Source organism: Hemicordylus capensis, chromosome 1 (genome assembly GCF_027244095.1).
Source record: "Hemicordylus capensis ecotype Gifberg chromosome 1, rHemCap1.1.pri, whole genome shotgun sequence".
NCBI classification, from domain to species: domain Eukaryota; kingdom Metazoa; phylum Chordata; class Lepidosauria; order Squamata; family Cordylidae; genus Hemicordylus; species Hemicordylus capensis.
The window spans coordinates 50150287-50173337 of record NC_069657.1 but is presented as its reverse complement, the minus strand read 5'-3'; the positions used below and the strand labels follow the sequence as shown (position 1 = coordinate 50173337).

The window sequence follows — 23051 nt, the reverse complement described above, 5'->3', positions numbered from 1 at the left end:
CCCTCTTGGACATAAATTCTCCATAGCTGAGTGAAAGGGTGTGAGAGTATTTTATGCATACCTTGGCAGTGGCTCCGATTCATTCTCTTGTATCCCTGTGGGCATTCAACTTGTCCATTTTCAATCACTGGATGAACTAGGCAGGGAAGCAAAAAGTCAAAGCCTATATCAGGTTGGAAATTTCAGGCTTCTTTGCTTTTCTCTCTTTCCTTCCCTGACAAATATTTCCCTCTTCCTCAAGTAATCTTAATCCCAAATTCTTCTCATTAAACCTGCTTCTGGTCGAGTTACCACCACCACATTCCGTGAGCATCACAAACTTGCTAACACTGGTACTTGGGCTATTTTATAAGTACAGGAGGTACTTCGTTTGCAACACATTAATCTCATCTTTCATGTCCCATGACTGATCTCTTGCCATACTTTTGAGCAAGCACACAATATGATATAGTTATCTTTAAACTGCTGGACAAATCCCACCGAAATGAATGTGAATTGCTCAGGAGCTCATCTGAACTCTTGGAATTTTTCTAGGTGGCTTTTTCATTACAGATGCACAGATGTATGGGAACACTCATGATGTAGCAACTGGCTGCAGTTTCCTGACACATGTTGCCCTGTCCTAGCTGCCCCTGAAGACCATGGAAAGGTCTTAGGAAACAAATTTGTTCCTAGGGAACAAATTGCCTGAAGGCAGACTGGGCCCTTAAATCAGTGTTTCTTACTGTTGTTGTTGTTGTTATTGTTATTATTATTACATTTATATCCCGCTCTTCCTCCAAGGAGCCCAGAGCGCTGTACTACATACTTGAGTTTCTCTTTCACAACAACTCTGTGAAGTAGGTTAGACTGAGAGAGAAGTGACTGGCCCAGAGTCACCCAGCTAGTTTCATGGCTGAATGGGGATTTGAACTCGGGTCTCCCCGGTCCTAGTCCAGCACTCTAACCACTATATCACACTGGCTCCTGCTGTTGGGTCCGCCAGATGTTGCTGAACTACAATCCCTAGCATCCCAGGCCCTAGGGATATTAAACTGCAATCAACGAGAGCCAGAGCCTTCTCAGTGGTGGCCCCAACTCTATGGAATGGTCTTCCGGATAATATCAGAGCTCTCCATGATCTGTTGGCCTTTCGTAAGGCATGTAAGACTGAAATGTTCCGCCGGGTGTTCGGTCGCTGAGATAGGTGGCCGTAGAGTGATCTTGTAACCCTCGGTTATTATGTCATGTGGAATGAGTATTGTATGGGGTTGTGGTTATGAGGCTATGTAAGATATATGTTTATGAAATTGTGTTGTTGTGTATGTTTGCTTGTAAGCCGCTCTGAGTCCTATGGGAGTAGGGCAACATATAAATCTAAATAAATAAATAAATCCCAAGTCACAGTTTACTTAAGTACGCTGGAACCTAGACTACTACTCCTGGGCTCCACCTCCATGTTTGAAGTTTCTGAACTTTAAAGAGGCTGCAGCTCAAAGTCTGGGCTCCTCCATTTCCCCTGGCAGTGTGGGCATGCTGATACTGGGCGGTGTGGAGATGGGGGAGAGGCCCTGCTGAGCCAGGCACCTTTCTAAAGTGGCAATTCTCTTTTACTCAGCAGTGGGAGGGCAACTGGCCTTATCCAACCCCAGCACAGCACCCCTCCAGTGACGGCGGCTGTTGTCTCCCTTATGTTTCTTTTTAGATTGTGAGCCCTTTGGGGACAGGGAACCATGTTATTTATTACTTATTAATTTTTCTGTGTAAACCACTTTATAAACTTTTGAGAAGTGGTATATAAATAGAAGTAGTAGGCCAACTCTGTGGTGGGTGCAGGTCTCATGGATGGTGCTTCAGGAGGCCTGACCCAGAGGGGGCTTCTTTGGGGAATTCCAGCCTCAGGGCTTCCTCAGCTTCTAGTCGAGTAACATGTTCTATTGCTGGGGCCAATGCCAAGCTTAGGGCTTGGGCCAATGCCAAACACTGATAGGATCCAGGAAAGGGGCAGACACTGGCCCCACTGCAGTATCTGATTTGGGGTTGCTACTGAGAGCAGGAGTGATGCTAATACTCCATCAGTATTGGATTTGGAGTCTCTGCCAGGAGCTGGGGTGGTGACAGGATGTGTCGAGCTGGTCTTGTGGTAGCAAGCATGAATTGTCCCCTTTGCTAAGCAGGGTATGTCCTGTTTGCATTTGAATGGGAGACATGTGTGAGCACTGTAAAATATTCCCATCAGAGATGGGGCCGCTCTTGGAAGAGCATCTAGGTTCCATGTTCCCTCTCTGGGATCACCAAGATAAGGCTGAAAGAGACTCCTGCCTGCAACCTTGGAGAAGCCTCTGCCAGTCTGTGTAGACAATCCTGAACTAGATGGACCAATGGTCTGACTCAGTAGAAGGCCTACTGTCTGTTTCTATGTTGACCAGTGCCTATGTGAAGACACACAACTCCTCTTTATGCTTTACATGTTTACCACAATAAATACCAGTGTATCCAGGCTGACAAGTATAAAGCAGCTCATGGGCCTGGAGGGGAGGGGGGGGGGTGTTACTGGAATTACTCTGAATTCCAGTAACAGTTTCCAGAGGCAATTATGTGGCCCCAGCAATTAAAACACATGAAGCAAAAGTAATAGCACAACTTTCATGCTGGGTAGAAATAATAGGATCTGAATGAGAGGATTAGTTAAAAGTGGTACAAAATACCCTTTTAAGGCAGCTATTATTCTTGCCCATATCATCTCTGTGTTGTCGGTTAAGAACAGAGACAGGCGTTACTCTCACCTGAAAATTGGTTTTGTGGCTGAGATTAAAACAATAGAAATATTTGCTCCACAGGGAACGACTATGCTTAAATTTGGCTTTGATGAACAACATTATTTTAGAACACTTAACTTTGCCCCTTGGATGACCAGAGTATATTTGCTCCTTGGGCCCTAATATAGACTTCAGTGTGGTTGTTGCCATTTCTAAATTTAATAACACAGCAAAATGGGGAGGATTGACATTACTAGTCAAGAGGATATGAGACAGCTGGCTCTTTTCTATATACTCTCTGCTTAAAGGGCTATAAAACATTTTTTTGAATATGAACCATATCTTAATTAAAGCAGGAATGGCTAACATTTTAGCAGTTCAATAGATGAGGGAAAGTTGGAATGTTGGCAGGTGCCGCTCGCCAGGTCATGGTGCTGCAGAGACTGGAAAAGCAGCACGTGCCAAAATTCCCTCATCTCTGTAACTATTAAAACTACGGGAACCTCAGAGCTGAGACGTTCATCATCCCTCAAGCAAGGTTTTCAGCCATTTTGGTACCAATGGAAGCTTTGTGAGTGCAGTTTTTGTCAGGACTGGAGCACAAGGGGAAAGGGTTAAATATCTCCCCCCCCCCCCAAATCAGGCCCCCTGATGGCTGCTACGTAATCTAAAACTATATAAACATGCAGGGCCAATGATGCATTTCACATAATGTGTCGTTTGGCCCAAGAGGAGATGAAATGACTCTCTGATAAATATGATAAATAAATATTCTTTTCCCTGCAAACCCACTCTGCATAAGAAGTCATTACAACTCTTCTCTCTAGCTGTCTGGGGTGACCTTTGCATTGTAAACTAAAAATACAATCTCCTCTTAGGGGGGGTTTAATTAGCTGGCAAAAACTTCTTTGTTGATTGATCCTCATTTTGTTTGATGTCCTTTCCTATTGTTAAATTTCCAGTCACATGTTTCTCTCCCCCTCCCCCACCCTATTCTATGTATTATATTAGATGTAGTTATTTTTAATTGATGTTTCCGTAAGCTGCCTTGAATTTTACAAAAGAGAGACAGGGAATAAATTTTGAAAATAGAATAGACTGGATACTTTCTTCTCTATTCCCAGATATGTTGTTTTCCCTTTGAGCAATTCATTAGAACATAAGAACAGCCCTGCTGTATCCGGCCCAAGGCCCATCTAGTCCAGCATCCTTTGTCTTTTCTACACAGTGTCATTTTCTACACAATAGAAAAATAGCAGAGGCTTAACTAAAAATGGGGCAGGGGCACAGTTGGCAAGCTCAGAGCTATATCTGCTATCTTTGCTGCTGAGCAGAAAAGGCAATTCCCACTCCAAGTTCAGACTGGCAATCCCAGTTATATTGTGTTTTAAATACAAAGAGTTGCAGTCCTAACATTTTAAAGCATTGTAAAGTGGACCAAACAAACTCACAGACCCTTACTGAGTGACTAAGTGATAAAATGCACAACTGATCACGAGACACTGGTGATACAAGATGTCCTTCCTTCGACTTATCCTATGTCTCTGTTCAGCTGTGCTTGCCTCCCCAGCCTTGAACTCAAAGGAGGACACAGTTGCTTTCTATGTCATGTTCATCACCTGGAGCACATTTTTCATAATGAAAACTATCCCCATCCATTCAAATTCTTTTTCTCTCACCTAGTAGGTGTTTCTTCCTCTTCTTAAAATATAATACCTGCAAATGAGGTAATCAAATCTCTTCTCTCTTGCTTGCTGATTGTGAAATTTGCATGATAAACAAATGTATAATATACACATATCCACAGTTTAGCCTCACTGTTGGCCTTTAAGAAAGCCCTAAAAACTTACTTGTTTGGCCTGGCCTTCCAAGGATTTTAAGTTGGTTTTAGGTATTTTAATTGGTTTTTAATTATTTTGAATCATTTTAAAATTGTTTTTATATTGTTTTAAACTGTGTGTTTTAAATGTTGCTTGTTTTTATGCCTTTTTTAAACTTCTTGTGGACCACCCAGAGCCTTTGTCTGGGGCGGTCTATAAATGTAATAAATAAATAAATAATCAGTAAATATACATTCATGTGGATTTTAACAGGAGGTTGAATAAAGAATGGCAAAATTGGACCCATTGTCTTAGTTCTAATCACTTAGATAATTAATAATCCCATGCTCTTTACAGCTCACACCTGTTGGATGACAGAGAACGCCATAAAAGAAAGGGGTAGATTTAATGCTCATTATCGATATTGCCACAATGAATATGTGTCCTTCTGTTTTGCACATTATTGACAATATGCTGCTCCAGGCAAGGCACTATGGCCAAGCTTGGGCCCCTGATGAGGCAGTAATCTGGATGTTGGTCAGAGTCCAGAGGGGGATGAAGGCCTCAGACAGTTCTGAGGGAAGCACAAATGAGATTTTTTTTAAAAAATGGTCAGGACCTCGGATAGCTCCAAGCAGGCAAGCAAAAGCAGAGTAGATCAGATGTTGCTCCAGCAATTGTTTGGGACTATCAATAGGTTTATTATAGCTGCTACCCAGATAGAGTGGTTTGGCCACTCTGTGGCCTAAAGGGATCTAACCAACATTATAGGCCAGGGCTGCACAACCTCAGCTCTCCAGCTATTGTTGGACTATAACTTCCATAATCCAAAGCTACAGTGGCCAATAGACAGAGATGATGGGAGCTGTAGTCCAACATCTATAGGAGGCTTGAAATTGTGTAGCCCTTTTATATGCATTGCCAGGGCATTTGTAGAAATCACTGGGGGATTTCTACTGGCAGGTCCTCAAAGGACTCATTCAAGTCAAAGGACAATGGCAGGGTTGTATCCTTGGGTCATGGCAGACTCAGGTATTAGATCTGTTTTCCTTAGTTTCCTGGACACAAGGTATCCCAGTGGTGTGGGATCATCTGAAGTCTGGGTCATAGGATCTTCCCACACTGTCTAATCCCCTGATGGAGGAGTCCCAAAGCCAGTTTCTGACACTTACTTAGCCTCATAAATCCTATGTGTAGATTGTAGTGTGTGATAATCTTACATGTGTGTAAATCATTGCATCCACATACAATCGAGTAGACATGCACTAGGAGGCTATGAGCAATCATAGCTTCACATTATATACAGTCAAGAATTTACATGCCAGTAGGGTTTCCACATCTACATACAAAAATCACATATTTTCACCATGAGCCCACTGAGGTCATCTGGAGAGGTTTGTCTGCAGTTGCCACAGGCTCATCTGGTGGATCTGCAGGGACTAGTCTTCTCTGTTGCTGCCCCGAGACTCTGGAATGCACTCCTTGCTGAAATAAGAGCCTCCCCATCTCTGACAATTAAAAGTCTCTAAAGACTTATTTTTTCATCCAAGCTTTTAAACTGGATTGTGGTTTTAATTTATATTAGGGTCTTCTTTTTTAATCTCTTCTATATTGTTGTAAACCAGTGGTTTACAGAGACGAAAGTTTGGGGTGGTCTACAAATTTGAAAAAATAAATAATTAAATAGTTTCCTACATTGAAGTGACTCCTATTTAGGAAATTGGTAATGTGTGTGGAGTCCCTAAGACCAATGCTCTGCTCCATGACAGACTTTCCATTCTTGAGAGTAGGGTGATCCAGTAAAAACATACCTGATCTTTGCTCCGGTAGCAATTTTTATGTTTAACTAGGAAGCTGAAATCTGGATATACACTAAGGCTGTAACTACTATACAAAATTATATTTGTTTTATACCATTTTAACTCCTATGGAGTCCTCCAAAGAATCTTGGGAATTGTAATTTGATCATGGTGCTAAGAATTCTCTGCTAGAGATCCCTGTCTGCCTTCCCAGAACTGTAGTTCACAGAGTTCTCTGGGAGATGACTAGTAAAGGTCTGGAAATCAACATCTGTAACCAAGATTTGAAGTTGGTTAGAGATATCAGCTTCCATACCACAAATAAGGTGGAATATTGCAATATATGCAGGTTCCGATTCAGGGGAGTAGCAAGGTTGGAGTGGGCCAAGAGACACGATTTTAAAATGCCCCCCCCCGAAGCGCAGCTCATGAAGTAAATAAATCTTAAATGAGGCTAAATAGTGGTAACAAAAAGCATGTGTGTGTGTGTGTATCTCCTATGTGCCACAATAGAACATCATCCTAAATTATTTTTAAAAAGGTTTTGTAAATTGTGGATGATGCAATGGTACTAGAGAAAGACATGCTGTTCTGGTAGCTCTAGGTCTTAACACTCACATAAATTTTGGAGGATGAATACAACTGAAGGAGGCCCGGGTGGGTTCGCAGCTGGGGGAGTCAGACATCTGACTTGCCTTGGGGGGGGGGGCAAGGCAGAGGGCCCCCAAACAACTGTCTCCCCTTGCCCTATTATAGTTACACCCCTGTTCCGATTATATGCCCAGTGTTGGCATAGTCGTCCCATCACTGGAAGTTGGACTCGTACATGTGCTCTGGGAACCGATTTTCAAAAAGGGATCTAGAGGGGGTCCAGGAAATTATAGGCAGGTTAGCTCAACGTCTGTCCCAGGTAAGTTGATGGAAAGCATACTTAAGGATAAAATTGTTTAACTCCTAGACCAGGCCTTTAGTCCCCCAGCTGTTTTTGGACTACAACTCCCATAATCCCTAGCTACAGTGGCCAATAGCCAGGGATTGTGGGAGTTGTATGCCAATATCTGCAGGAGGGCTAAAGTTGAGAAGCCCTGTCCTAGACGAACAGGGCTTGCTGATGGAGAACCAGCATGGCTTCTGCAAGAGTAAGTCTTGCTTTACTAATCTCTTGGCGGTTGTAAATTACTGCCATGCAACCTCAATCAGTGATTCTTAAACCATTTCCTGTACTGTAAAGTTAGTGTGCCATCAAGTTGATTTTGACTCATGGAGCCCACAGAGCCCTGTGGTTTTCTTTGGTGTAATACAGCAGGGTTTACCACTGCCTCCTCCCGCACGGTATGAGCTGATGCCTTTCAGCATCTTCCTATATCACTGCTGCCCGATATAATAGAAGTAGGAGTGTGCATGGTTTTGGTCCGGCATGATAGACCAGACCGCCGGACCTGTCCGGAGGTCCGGCGGTCTGGCTGGGCGGGGGACTGTGACTTTAAGCGGGGGGGGGTGGTAGTACTTACCCCCCCCCGCCGCGCTTCCCCCTCCAGCGCAGTTCCTTTTAAAAATCTTCTTGGGGCGGCAGAGCTCCTCTCTGCCGCCCCTGCCCCCATCATCGTTTGAAAAGCTTTAACAGAGACGAGCGCTAGCGGTGCACATGCGCCCTGTGCGGCACGCGCACTCATCTCTGACGCTGCAGCACGCACCGCATACGTCACTGTGACGTATGGGGCGCGCACTGCAGCGTCAGAGACGAGCACGTGCGCCGCGCAGGGCACATGCGTGCCACTAGCGCTCATCTCTGTTAAAGCTTTTCAAACAACAACGGGGGCAGGGGCGGCAGAGAGGAGCTCTGCCGCCCCAAGAAGATTTTTTAAAGGAACAGCGCCAGAGGGGGAAGCGCGGGGGGGGGGGTAAGTACTACCACAGCCCCGCTTAAAATCACAGTCTCCCCCCCTGCCGGACCACGGGGGACTCCGAGCCACGCACACCCCTAAATAGAAGCAGGGATTCGAACCGGCAACCTTCTACTTGTTAGTCAAACATTTCCCTGCTGCGCCACTTACTATAGTCCAATAGTACTGTAGATAGTACTATAAGCATTAGCATAGTAGATAGTACTATAAGCATTACTATAAAATGACTCTATAAACAGACAAGATGATCCTGTGAGTCTATGTAAGTGATTCCATCACAAAAGCTATAACTTTCTGGCAGTTTTTGTCACAAATTCCTATTCTTCCTTACATGGCTGGCTCACTGCTGAGCATGATTGTGAACCTCACTGATTTGACTCGGTACACTTAAGAGTCTGGATTTTTCATACCTTATTAATGATTATTTTTAAAATGTAAACTTTTTAAATTGTAAAACAAGGACCCATTATTTGTATTTCCTACAGTTTCACAAGGCAAGTGGTTTTAATATTAATTTAAATGCCCTGGGGGGGCATTTTATATTAGAAAAAATATTACTTTTCCCATGATAAACATAGTTTTGGCATCCAGCCCTCTGAACAACATATGTCTCCTTTTTCCTGGTCTTGTATGCAGAAGCATGATGATTTGTAGAAACATGCAGTTTGCTTCATACACACACTCACTTAGTACAGCAGGGAAAGTAGGCACCTGCTACATCCTGAGCACATATGTAGAGTTGCCCTGATTCAATGGCAAACACACACACCTGTTAATCCCTGCGCAGGATTAAGGAAATGTATAGTCTGATCCTATACAAAGTCTAGCAAGCTTAAGAGTACCTAACTGCAAAGGACAGAAGACTTAAATACCACCCCTAACAAGAAAATGCCAGGTTGTATCATTTTTCTTAGTGATGGCCAGTGCAATAGCTTTAACTCTGCATTACCTCATAAAGGTAGTAAACTAAAGAGTTTGGGGTGGGGTGGAGTGGAATCTATGTTGCTATTGTGAGCCATCGATTGCCACTGAAGTTGATTGGGGCAAATGGGTTATTGGCTGTCTCAGGTATCGGGAAGATGAACAGCAGAAGGGGAGATTTGATTCGTGAGCTGGCTTACAGTTTAGGGTTTCTCAGACTGATTATATATGTTGAATCTGGTACTGTGCTTGTTTCTATGCTTTCCTAATTCCTATTCAGTCTGTAACAAACATATCGGCTGACATGACCTGCAGCATAACATAGCGCCCACACTGCTGTGGGGCTCTAACATAAATGGCATTGGTGCTGCTCAAGAGAGCAATACTGGAACTACTGACTTCTTTTGTGATCACACGTCATATGCTACTTCCATTATTCTCAATTTGCAATCTCACAAAAAGTAAATAGGTCCAGGGCGGCCCTTTTGTGTAGATCCCCACAGTGTTAGAGCCTTACAGTGGGTTGAGCAGTTCTGCTTCCCTGGTTACATAAGAACAGCCCTGCTGGATCAGGCCCAAGGGGCCTCTCTAGTCCAGCATCCTGTTTCACACAGTGGCCCACCAGATGCCTCTTGGAAGCCTACAGCAAGAGCTGAGGGCATGCTCTCTCTCAAAGCTACTGTAATGTAGCACAATCAGTGCTAGTTTGAACAATTTTCACACAAGAAGTAAAAAGCCAAAATGCTGTTTTCTCTTGTATTATCCTTCTTTACTGGCATACAAGGATGGAGGCTAGATGAAGGGAAATAGTGCCCCTTCTGGAATCTGCAGCCCAAAGTGACTGCTTCACATTGCCTCATGATAAGGCCAGCCCTGCCCACACCAGTGTTGTCTGTAACAGGGATTCCCAGATGTTGACTACAACTCTCATTATCCCCAGTTGTAATGGCCTTTGGCTGGGGATTATGGGAGTTGTAGTCAACACCCCCGGAAATCCTTGTTATAAGGAACATTGCTGCTCACCCTCTGGGGTACGGGAAGCAAAAATATCATTAACCAGTAAATTAAATTGCAATTGTTTATCTTCTCTTAATATGCAGTCACATGTGCTGAATGACCTGTGATAACACAGGTGTAACATCTTGAAAAAGAAAAAGCCAAATTCCTGTCCACAACACAGAGAAAGCCAACATAATGAAGATATGTAAATGAATAACTATGACCTAACAGAGAAAATTTACCTGGGCCTTTCAGAAAGAGCCTAGCAGCTTACATTGTTCTGAATAAAAAAGTTCAAATTATTAGGTGGGAACTACAGCTAAGGTCAGGTATTGCCAAAACTGTGCACACCACCTGTGACTGCCTCATCTTCCCAATATTGTCGTTTTCTGCACAATCCGCCACCCCCTGGCACGTGATAAGGGAAATGAAAGTGGAAGGAATGACATGGGCTCCTGATTAGGTGCTGGAGTAGCAGCCCAGGGCTCATTTATTACCTTCCCCCAGCCTTTTTTACAAGGTTCTCACAGCTCTGGCTACACATGGTTTCCTGACTCACTGTAGAGAATTTTAAATAGTTGCTTAAAATAGGTCTATGGGTTTTTAAATGACTGGCAACATGCACAATTAAACCTTTCAAAATCTTTTTATAGGTGAATATAAGCAAGCCAATAAATTCCAGAAAAACTCCAGCACCATGTTTTAGAGTGAACGAAACTGATTTTTGAAGGAAATGGAGGAGCAATGCATGCCTGAAGTAATCCCATTTAACTTAATGGGACAAATTAATTCCATAAATTTCAATGGGACTACTTATGAGTAATTTAGTCTGGATGTTAGCCTTTATTTCTGCTTTCTTCATACACTCCATCACCTGTTTCCTCTATGTTTACTCTGATGTCTACCACTGGACCACATTAATTTTAAAAAATAATGATGCAATGAGTAATTCATATATATCTCACACATATACAAAGTTGTGTGAATCAGTCCTAAAAAGTGATATCTTGAATATTGGATAAAAGCTGCACCGTGTTTGGTAGGAAAAAAGGGAATTGAATCTGTAGGAGGATCTAAACCAGCAGTGGCCAATCTTTTTGGCAAGCCTGCCATAAATCATGACCAAAATATATGTACTATATATTGTACTGTGCACTTGAGTGGACTCAAGTGCACTCTACAATATACATATATTTTCTGTGCAGTGTTCCTTGTTACAGGGAACACCACTTCTGTGCCGTAGAATGATTTTGTTTCTAGTCTATTAAACCATAGACCAGGAGGCTTTTCAGACAGCAGGCTTTGTATGCATGGTATAAGCAGCTGTTAGGCTGTTTACCGCAAAGCGTTATTGTGAGTTCGGGGCATAATGGATACTCTGGCGCAAAAAGAGGATTTTTTTTCCCCCCGGATACAAATCAGACTAGGTTCCAATACGGAGGGAAAACCCCAAATCATGTGTGAAGTACTCTCTGAAATATTGCATGGACTTCGGGGTAAATCTGGCCCGTGAACGCACACCAACCCTCCCAAAGTAAAGTTGTGGTAAAGTCACCATCTGAAAAAACTCGAGGCAGTAGTGTGGTGCTGGAGTGGAGAGACCAGATCCTATACCATAGCCATGTCCATAGCTGCTCCTGCTCCTGTCCAGAAGTGCAACAAACTTCTGCTATCTATGCCATTTGTGACACCTTTACCATTAATTAACTATCTATGATCAGACCAAAATGATTTAAGAGAACACCTTCTTCTTCATCAACCACACCACCTATTAAGATCTGGGGAAGTTCGGTTGCAGTTGCCACTGGCTCGCTTGGTAGTGACTTGAAACCAGGCCTTTTCTAGAGTTGCCCCGGGACTCTGAAACATGCTTCCTAATGAAATTAGAGTCTCCCCTTCTCTGAACGTTTTAAAGAAGGACCTAAAAACATACCTGTTTAGTCAGGCTTTTAGTTTATAGTTTTAAAGCTTGGGTTTTAGAGTTCTATTGTCTGTTGAATTGTTTTAATTAAGTTAATGTTTTAATGGTTTTATATTGTGAACCGCCCAGTGACTTTTTTGTATGGGACAGTATATAAATATACTGAATGAATGAATAAATACTTGGCCCTAGTTATTCAAGCATTTCATAATATACATATGATGCCACCAATTGTCAGCCTTGGGCTGGAGACACCGAAGACTGAATGCTGGGTCTGAGGAGCACCGCAGCTGACCTTATCATGACTTCATTCCAAATAGTCTGATCCTGTGGCTCTGGAGTCCTGCCCTTGGAAGTTATTCTGGATGTGAATAAGGGAGGAGAACAAAGTCAGATCAGATGCTCTGACTAAGCACAGCCGTTGACTGGGTCTGTAGAGGCAGCCAGAAAAGATTAGGGCTTCTCACTCTGTGTGTGTCTGTTTGTAATTCTCTCCAGAAAGAGGAAATGTGGCTTAGACTAACAGGCAGCTGAGAGGTTCTTCCTTGGGAGAAAGAGGGATATCAGGCTGCCTAAGGACTTGGCGAAGGGTTAAAAATAAATGATGTAACCTTTGAGCCTTGCTTTATTGCCAAATTTGCAAACAGTAGGCTTTGTTTTTAAGAGAGCTCTGCAGGTGGCCACAGACTGGAACTCCACCTACATGGTCTGGACAGCAATCCATTTACCCATCCCCAGTGTCAGTTCAGAGCCATATTTAGTCTTTGTTATGTCTGCAAGCAAATGGAACTCCCAAGTTACAGCTGCCTCAAACAAAGAACAACACGGGGAAGATCTGTCATTTTATTGGGAAGTTAAGCACAATTAGAGTCCTAGAGAGAAGGGAGAAAGTTGAATCTTAAAGCCTTAAACTTAGGACTTGTCTTCTTGGCTATCAACACACAGAAATATTATGAAAATGTTTCTTTAAAATGAAAAAGAGGGTAGAAATAAGATAATTCACTGGAGAGCTGAAGTCTATCATGTTGACTTTCACATGTAGATTTCCTATATTGTATCAATAAATAAGCAAAAGCATTATCTACCATCGTTCAGAGGAATGAATAAATAAAGCAGGGAGGTTGTTCACAAGACCAGACAGGTGGGGGGAAAATGGGCAAACTTACTTTCTTCTCAGACGATGGCTGCGAAGCTGCTGCGCTCTCAGACAATCCGTGCTGCACACCTGCAGCGCACAGGTCCGGAGGCCAGGACGATGCATCCCGGGCATCCAGAGATCCCACAATGCACCACGCAAAATGTGTGATGCATTGTGTGATGCATTCTCCCAGGATAAGGGCACTCTAGGCACCTGTCTCTGTGTCCGCTGGGACAAAACCTAGCCCCAGTGAACACACAATCCTGGAGCCCTGGCTAAGGGCTCAGTTGAGTCCTTAACCCTGGCTAAGAGCCAGGCTGCAAGGCAGTGCTGCCCCACTGGGATTGGGCCCAATCCCGGCAGTTCTCACACACAGCCTAACCCAGGCTGGGTGTCCCTAGCCGGGGTTAGGCTCCGTGTGAGAACAGAGTCAGGGTCTTATCAAACTGCCTTGAAACCCACTGTCCTGCCACAAGATGCATATTTAGCATTAAATGTAGCTGGTCCAGAATGCGGCCGCTGGGTCATCTCGGAGAGACCATATAACTCCTGTATTGAAGGAGCTACAGCGGCTGCCGATATGTTTCTGGGCAACCATTTTTGTCTTAACGAATGTTTTACTTTGTTTTTATTCTGTTGTAAACCTCCCAGAGATGTAAGTTTTGGGTGGTATAAAAATGTTTTAATTAATAAATAATAAATATAAAACTGTACTTTACGGTTGTACTTTGCTCCTTTGAATGCTTTTTCAATTGGACAAAACGGATGTCTTGATTATATCAGACCACTAACAACCCTGCATCTTTCAGCAGTTCTTCCATCCTTGCCCTCAGCCCTCTTCCCTTGTTTTGCAGCAGCAAAAAGTAGGCAAAAACCATGAAGTGAGGTATACTGACTTTCAGTCAGACTCTGAGGCACTTCACACGACATGTGCAAAGCACCTGACGGGGTTCTGCAGGGAGAGTAGGCTTAGCCATCCTGACGAGCAGCTGCTCGTGCCTGGTTGGCTGGATCGGCCGCCCACACGACTGCTGGCTCCATCACGGAGCTAGCGGTAGTTGCGGGGATCGGGGTCCGCACGGCCCCCGGAAGTTCCAGGATGCCCCGCACCAGCCCGTGCGGTATCCTGGAGAGACCCCCCAAGCCCGGGAGGCTGCTTGCAGGCTCCCAGTCAGAGGTCTACTTGTGTACACAGAAACAAGGTTAACGGAGCAATCGCTCCATTAACCTCATTTAAGGGGAGGGGGATTTAATGTAGCTAGCTGCTGGGAGCTGCGCAGCTGGGTTCCCTTAGCCCGCTTTGGGGCGATCGTGGGAATAGTCTCAGTGAATAAAAATTATGTTGGATTTGTAAGAAACAGTTTTGGACAGGGATCGGTTTCTGCGTAAACACTGAACTGGGTGTGAGGATTTTGCCCGGCCATCTAAGGTATTTTCATATGTTGCATGTGTTGGTGCCACTCCCCAGGAGCCCTTCGGGTGCCAAGGTCACAATCAGAAGAACTTGTTTGCAGATATTCTTGGTGTTTGCCGCACACTTTGATGAATATTGTTCTAGGCTACATGTCTGCTACAATGCTTCAGGCACCTTGCATCAGCGAAGACAGCTGCATATGAAGGAGTTAGGCTTGAGGGCTAACAGAAGCCTGAGCAGAGTTGCTGCTATGAATGATGAGTGCTACAAATGCTATGTGGACTTGCTGAGCTGCACACTGAAGTAGCTGCATGGAAGTTAGTTTAACAGTCACAATTAATCTCTGTAGGGGAGCCGGGCAGGATGGCTGCTGTGGGGGTTGTGAGCCATTGCTGACAGCAGGGTGATGGAGCCGAGCCAGGTATTGCAGTAAGCACACAGTGAATTGCCTGTATGACAGGCAGGAGGCCTCCGTAGGGAATGGAGGCAGGTTCCAACAAGAAGGAGAGATATTATTACTCAGAGAATAGCCACATGGAGTCGAGAATGGAAGGGGAAAAGGCTGGCTCAAGCAGAAGTGCAGCAATGAGTGAGAAAGCAGTGAGGGGTACCTCTGTTGCGAGAAGTCAGCTCATGGCTCGTAGGAGCATAAGAATCAGCTAGGGCTGTAGTCAAGTAACGTGTTGGCCAAAGGTTGCCCTTTGAGATAGATGCTCCTTCAAGCATTCAACCTGGTTTAGTTTAATTCAGTTTAATTTAGATTATCTCTAAGGAAGTACAATTGTCAATGGAGGCCTTTTCAGATGAGGTTTCATTTGCATCTTATACTATTTAGCACAACACTTCCATCCCCATGGAATGGGAAAAGTAGCGGTGATGTGGAGTAGGGGGGGATTTTTAATTTTTTAAAACATGTTTGTATACTGCCCACTACTGAAGTCTCTAGGCAGTTTACAACAAGCATTACAAAGACTACCTTTATTTTATATTTTATTTTTTACATATTGGGGTAGAAGTATAAGTCATTGATATAAAACAAGACACAGAGCCACCAAAGGAAAAACAGATGCTGGCTGACATTCTGACTAATGGTACGCTTGTTTGCACAATGAACAAAGTTTTGCAAGTGCAAGATCACATAGCTGCACAAAATCATGGGGGTTTGCAGAACTGCATATTGCGCAAATGCACAAGTGCACAAAAGTTCCCTTTAAAACATATGAGGTGTGCCACAGGTGGTGCACCTGTTGCACAAGAGCAAACATGTTTGTGCTTGTGCAACACTAGTCTGGGATGCCAGGTCCAGATTTAGCACAACTTGTTTGTGCAGCAGCCTTATGTTGGCATGGCATCCTTATGCAAGTGTGCTGTTAGTCAATTGTCAATAACTGAAAACAGATACAATTCTTAAAAGAACTAAAAAGACAGGAGATTTACTGAATACTAATCAAAGTGGAATGAGTCCATAAATGAGAATGACTGTTGAAAACCATGCTGAAAACAGAATATGAAATTATTCCTATTAAAGGACAGAACAACAGCAACAACAAATATTTATATACTGCTTTGCAATAGAAGTTCCCAAAGCGGTTTACATATAAATAAAATAAAATAAAATAAAATAAAATAAAATAAAATAAAATGTCTCCCTGTCCTGTTGCAGAGATGCTGTGCTGGGGCTGGATAGGGCCAGTTGCTCTCCCCCTGCACAAGAAAGAGAATCACCACTTTTTAAAGGTGCCTCTTTGCTCAGTTATCAGGAACATCAGGAACATCAGAAGCTGCCATAAACTGAGTCAGACCATTGGTCTATCTAGCTCAGTATTGTCTTCACAGACTGGCGGCGGCTTCTCCAAGGTTTCAGGCAGGAGTCTCTCTCAGCCCTAACATGGAGAAGCCAGGGAGGGAACTTGAAACCTTATGCTCTTCCCAGAGCGGTTCCATCCTTTGAGGGGAAGATCTTACAGTGCTCACATGTGGTCTCCCATTCAAATGCAATCAGGGTGGACCCTGCTTAGCTAAGGGGACAAGTCATGCTTGCTACCACAAGACCAGCTCTCCTCTCCAAGCGCTGCTCACAATGATCCAGTGAGTGAGATTGACATAGAGCAACTGGCCCAGGGTCACCCACCCAGTGCACTTCAATCCTGAGTGGGGACTTGGACCCAGTTCTTCCAAGTCCTAGTTCAGCATTCTAACCATTACTCCACATTGCTCTTTTTTTTTGCAGGGAATAGGAGCATTTGAAACAGGAGATATAACAACATTCGTTAATGAGGAAAAGAGCTGATATCATATCTGTGTCAGGGTTGCAATGGGCCCAGTTGCTTCAAGCAGCGGCTATAACTGGCTATGGGCCACCTCCAGCCTCAGAGGCAAGATGCCTCTAAACACCAGTTGCAGTGGAGCAACAGTAGGAGAGAGGGCATGCCCTCAGCTCTTGCTGTAGGCTTCCCAGAGGCATCTTGTGGGCCACTGTGTGAAACAGGATGCTGGACTAGAGAGGCCTCTTGGGCTTGATCCAGCAGGGCTGTTCTTATGTAACCAGGGAAGCTACACAAAAAGGAGCAAACTGGTTGCCTCTGGGGTTCCAGCTCATTATAGTTCCTGAGAATGTATTTATACCACATATTCAGCTAGCTTGCTGTGAGGCACGTGAGGCTGGTAAGTTTGGCTTTTGCCTGGGAGGGAGAATCACTTGGGCAGCTAGTTAGCCATCCAGCAGGAACACCTAAGTGAAGACTGCTGAGCCCAAATGAACTGCATTCTTTCTTAATAAGCTGCAGCTTTAAATTCACAGCAGGCCTAAAATTGCTTGGATGCCCATGGGCTTCAGACAGGATAATTGTGTGAAGGTTTGGGGAAAGGGAGGTTTGGGACTGATCCTTTTAGCCCCTCCAAACAAATTGATTCCATAATAGTACATAAATTTCTGATCGCATCAATTCAAGAGCACTTTGAAAAAAGGCCTCTCAACAGCTTTGGAGTCTGGGATAAATTTCAATTCATGCAACTCCACTGGATCTATTTAAGCAATTAAAATTGCTTGGTTATGCTTCTATGTACTATAGAACAATTAGTGCAGTAATTCCAGCGGTATCCAAAAGCACAGACACTGTGAGCTACCAGAAAGTTAACACATTCAATAGTGACGATTCACTAGCCCTTTTAGAGTGGAAGAATCTCTTCCAGGTTTGTGGGGACCGCTCCAGAGAGAGTGGTGAGTGCCTCGCCCCTAAATCATGCTGAAATTCCACTGGATGAAAAGACTCCCATAAATGCACACTTAATGAAAAGCATTACATGCATTCCATTTTCATGGAATCAACTCCCTCTTCCATGTAAAATTACCCCCACAGTGCACTCAGCAGGAGTGGGGCAGCCTCTGGGGCACCACTGAGACACTTCACTGGAGAAGTTTCATTAGCTATTTTCAGTGTTTCCTCTGAGTCATCTTTATCATTATCCCAGTGAGGAAGGACAAGAATTTGTTTTTCACAATGCATTCCATTCTGGCACAGAAAATGGTGCACAGCTTCCAACATCATCCAGCATTTCCCAATGACTCTGGTTTAATCTGGGCAACCTGCCACCTATTTGCCAACCCTTGCTGACTCGGTGGGAGGCTGATTTGGGGAATGCACTGAATATGCAACATTACCAGTTCCAACTTTCCAACACACATTGTTTTTTCTTTTAGAACAAACAGAAAAACCTTTGAAAAATGTGAATGCAGAAATATATTTACAAGCTGTTATTTATTACATGTATATTCTATTCTTTCTCCAAGGAGCTTGAGGAAGCTCAATACATTGGGCAGGTTCACACGACCTGCTACAAGTCAGTAAGACAGTAACATATCAGAATGCAAGAGCATGCGCTCTTGGTGGGTGTGTCATCTGAACCCGCCCTAGCCCAGTTTCCACGCCACATTACTGACATTCACCCGACATTCTCCATCAGAGGATGTGAGGCGAATGTTGGTAACATGGTGAGGAAACTGGAGTTGGGTGGACTGCTGGTGTTGGTTTCTAGAGAAGACAATATTTCTTGGCCACTCTGAAGTATGGGGTGGCCTTTGGGACAGAAGTTGTCTATCTTTGGTTTAAGAGCACATATTACTACAAACATGGTTTAATTGAAACTAGCTTAACCCACACAGAGCATCTGCATGCTAGTACTTGATTGTTGCCCTCACCCCCTGCCACAGCCCCCCTCATCTCAGAGATCTCTTCACCCTCACCCTCACTATCCTTTTAATATAAGTGTAGATTCCTCTCCTCTACAATCAAGAACATCTTCCAGCCAGTAACAGTTGCATTCCAACTGACCTTAACCATCACAGGCTCCTCCTCCCTATCTGCATATGGAATCACCACTGCCCAATCACCACAGTGCCACAGGCTCCTCTTCCCTATCTACCGCCTCCCTATCTGCATATGGAATCACCACTGCCCAATCACCACAGTGCCACAGGCTCCTCTTCCCTATCTACCGCCTCCCTATCTGCATATGGAATCTCCACTGCCCAATCACCACAGTGCTTCTAGGAACATAGGAAACTGCCATATACTGAGTCAGACCATTGGTCTATCTAGCTCAGTATTGTCTTCACAGACTGGCAGCAGCTTCTCCAAGGCTGCAGGCAGAAATCTCTCTCAGCCCTATCTTGGAGAAGCCAGGGAGGGAACTTGAAACTTTCTGTTCTTCCCAGAGCGGCTTCATCCCCTGAGGAAAATATCTTGCAGTGCTCACACATCAAGTCTCCCATTCAGATGCAACCAGGGCAGACCCTGCTTAGCTATGGGGACAAGTCATGCCTGCTACCACAAGACCAGCTCTCCTCTCCTCTGCTCGCAAACTCTCGCGAGAGCTGCCACACACGGGATTAGCCATGGGTACACCTTAGAGAAGTATATAGATAGATAGATAGTTTCTGCCAAGGAACTCACAATCATTCAGGTTTGTACTATAAACATATCTTGAATTCGGACTCCTGTTTACCTATCTGTAGACAAACCTGAGAGACACCTGACAAACTCCAGGTCCCTAACTTCCAGTGCTACATTATACTAGCTTTGTCTGTATGAAACATTTCCTATAATCCCTTTCTGGCACTAAAAAGCCAAATAAGGAGAAGACATGAGCAGACACACCATCTCGAAACCTGGTTTTTGGGTGCACTTGCACCCAAAACCTCGGTTAAGCAGTGGTTTGCTTAAGAGGGCCCAGCGACACTGGGAGCCACATGGCTCCCAGCAGTTCTCGCATGCAGCAGAAACCAGGCTGGGCTCCTTAGCCTGGTTTCTGCTGCTTGTGTGAATAACCTCCATGTTTTCTTATACCTTGGTCGACATCCTAACTAATGCTGAGCACATGAAAGCAAAAGCAACACACCCTCGGCAGCTATTGTCCCGCTTCTGTAGGATGGCTGCTCATGCGTAGGGTCGTGATTTACTCTAGTGTGCATCCCTTTCCCCAGAAATGTTCTATGCAACCCGAAATTATGTCCCTGAGGGTTGTGCAGATCCCAGGCTTGACAGCAAAATAAAGACTTATTCACACTGACCATGACATTCAGCTGCTATGCTATGTCTAGAACTGGTCATACGGCTACCAACACATGAATCTTTTTTCCCCTCCAACACAACTGCAGCCACTAGAAAAAATGTGATTGCAAGTTTTTGCAATTTTAATTTTTGTTGATTGGAAAGGGTAATTAATTGAGTGTGCTTTACAACTATTGTTTTTTTTTTAAATTACAGATACTTGATATTATTACTCTGTATGTATGGAATTAGTGACTGACATCCTGACTACCGAAGTATCCACACTTCAAGCAGCAGCAAGGATGCAACAAGAGTCTGCAGAATGCTCCATTGTGTTCTGAATTATGAGCACAATTACGCTAGAACGTGAATATTCTGAAGCACTCTCCTGCTCTCTGGAAGCATGCTGTGAAAATTGAAGTGTGTCCCTTAAAGCAGGGAATGAGCTTCTGCTTCCACAGAGTGCTTTTGGAGTGCAGATGAGCACCCCAAAATATTAGCACTTTATTGCTCTTACACAATGGCACTCATAATTCAGAACTCAATGGAGCAGTGCATGTGTCCTTGCAGCTACCTGAAACATGGATGCTTGGGAACTCAGGATAGATGTCAGTCTTTGTAACCACCGAAGAAAACCTTTTGTCAAAACACATTCAGTGATTTATTCCATAGATATTTAGTGCATGTATTGTAGTTGATTGTATGTGTTTTGATTCCTTTGTTACATAAAAGATTAAAAACTTATTCTTTAGTTCATTCAGGTTATATTATGCATAATAGAAAAAAATTATCCTGTATTGCAGTTATAGGTGGTTGTGATTAAGTGCCAAAAGCCAGCTAATGCTGAGATTGTTGTGTAATGTCAGCGGTTACACAGCTGTCTCAGTCCATGGCTGCATGTTTGAAAGTCACTTTAGCTAACAGAAATCACACCTGCCACAAGTTCAAAGAGTTGTGTGCACAGACCCTGACAGTCCTGTGAACGTATCTCTGGCCTTCACCTTATTCTGTCTGGACAGCAGGAATTCCTGTTATCCAGCAAGCCTAAGGAAGGGAAAAGATGGGCAAGACCTAAGACAGGCTCCTTGGGTAAGTTCCCAAACTGGTTAAACTTGACTATGATAGAAGAAGTGTGAGAGACAAAAACAGAAACAGAGCTGGCCAGCAGCTGTTAGTTCTTTGAGATTGCCCTTACTGATATATTAATCCCACCTTTAGACCAGGAGATGATTTTCATACATCCCACTAGGGAGCAGATTATTAGTGGACTGAAACCCAATTTTTACTTGTTGAATGCAAGAGCTATGATTCTGTGCAATCAATGTATGCATGCATTTGTTGTCGAGTCACATCTTCCCTCAAGATTCCTTCAATTGTGGGGAAACCACCTTTTTTTTTGTACCTGTGGTAATGTAGTATTTCCCCCAGTAAGTGCATTCATTATTATTGTGACTGCTATCTGTAATGTGATGTCATGAATGCCACTGTTACAACTAGATGTTCTTTCTGATATAAGTAATAATGAGAAACACAACTCTCTCACCTCACACCTGCATTTTATGGTTCTACTAATCTTTAAAAAAAATAAAAAATTAGCAGACGTGCTTTTTTCTGTACTACTGCACAATGTAAGCATTCTCCTGGTCATTTTTTAAAAAATGTTTTTTGTAATTGGCTGATGGTGATTTCTGTGGCCCCTATGGTGTTGAGGTGCTCTTCAAGGTCTTTTGGAACTGCACCCAGGGCACCAATTACCACTGGGATTATTTTGGTCTTTTTCTGCCACAGCATTTCAATTTCAATTTGTAGATTTTTGTGTTTTGTGATTTTTTCTATTTATTTTTCTTCTATTCTGCTATCCCTTGGTATTGCTATGTCGATTATATTAACTTGTTTTTCTTTCTTCTCGACTACAGTTATATCTGGTGTATTGTGTGGCAGATGTTTGTCTGTTTGTAGTCATAAGTCCCATAATATTTTACATCTTCATTTTCTTCAACTTTTTCAATTTTATGGTCCCACCAATGTTTGGCTACAGGTAGCTTGTATTTTTTGCAGATGTTCCAGTGTATCATCCCTGCTACCTTGTCATGACTTTGTTTGTAGTCAGTCTGTGCAATCTTTTTACAACAGCTGATTAGGTGGTCCACTGTTTCATCTGCTTCTTTACAAAGGCGGCACTTGCTGTTTGTTGTTGACTTTTCTATTTTGGCTCTTATTGCATTTGTTCTTAGTGCCTGTTCTTGTGCAGCCAGTATTAAACCCTCTGTTTCTTTCTTCAAGTTGCCATTCTTAAGCCATTGCCAGGTCTTGGTGATGTCTGATTTTCCACTTATATTGTGCAAATATTGACCATGCAGGGGCTTATTTCTCCATTTTTCTGCTCGGTTCCTGACTTGTTCTTTCTTTTAGGCCTTTCATTGGTGTTGAATAGTTTCTCGTTATTGACCATTTGAAGTGCATCTTCTTCACTGTCCTTGATATATTCTTCAAGGCCTCTTTTCTCCTCCTCTACTGTTGATGGACTTGCAGCATTCCTCTTCCACCTGAGCTGCGAGGGAGGTATAGCCTATCAACATCACTGCGGGGGTGCAGAGCATGATTGATGGTCATGATTTTCCTGGTCTTACGATCTAGCGTCTCTAGCTCTGCCTGGGTCCAGTCTATTATCCCTGCAGTATATCTGATAACAGGTATAGCCCAGGTGTTTATGGCTTGTATGGTGTTCCCGCCATTGAGTTTGGACTTGAGGATTTTTCTAACTCTCCTGATGTATTCACTTCCCATTTTTCTTTTAACTTCAGTGTGTGCAATGTTATCAGCCTGGAGAATGCCCAAGTATTTGTAA

General features: G+C 43.6%; 1 protein-coding gene across 9 annotated transcripts in view; it reads right to left on the bottom strand.

Moving 5' to 3' along the window:
• Positions 1-23051, bottom strand: part of LTBP2 (latent transforming growth factor beta binding protein 2) — a 259813-nt gene that overhangs the window by 79779 nt on the left and 156983 nt on the right. For 8 of the 9 annotated variants that reach the window (XM_053276860.1, XM_053276887.1, XM_053276867.1 and 5 more), the window contains one exon: positions 62-136. The exons of the other annotated variant lie outside the window; for it this stretch is intronic. In XM_053276860.1, coding sequence (XP_053132835.1) covers positions 62-136 — 75 coding nt within the window. The remainder of the gene's footprint in view (positions 1-61; positions 137-23051) is intronic. 9 annotated transcript variants of the gene reach the window in all.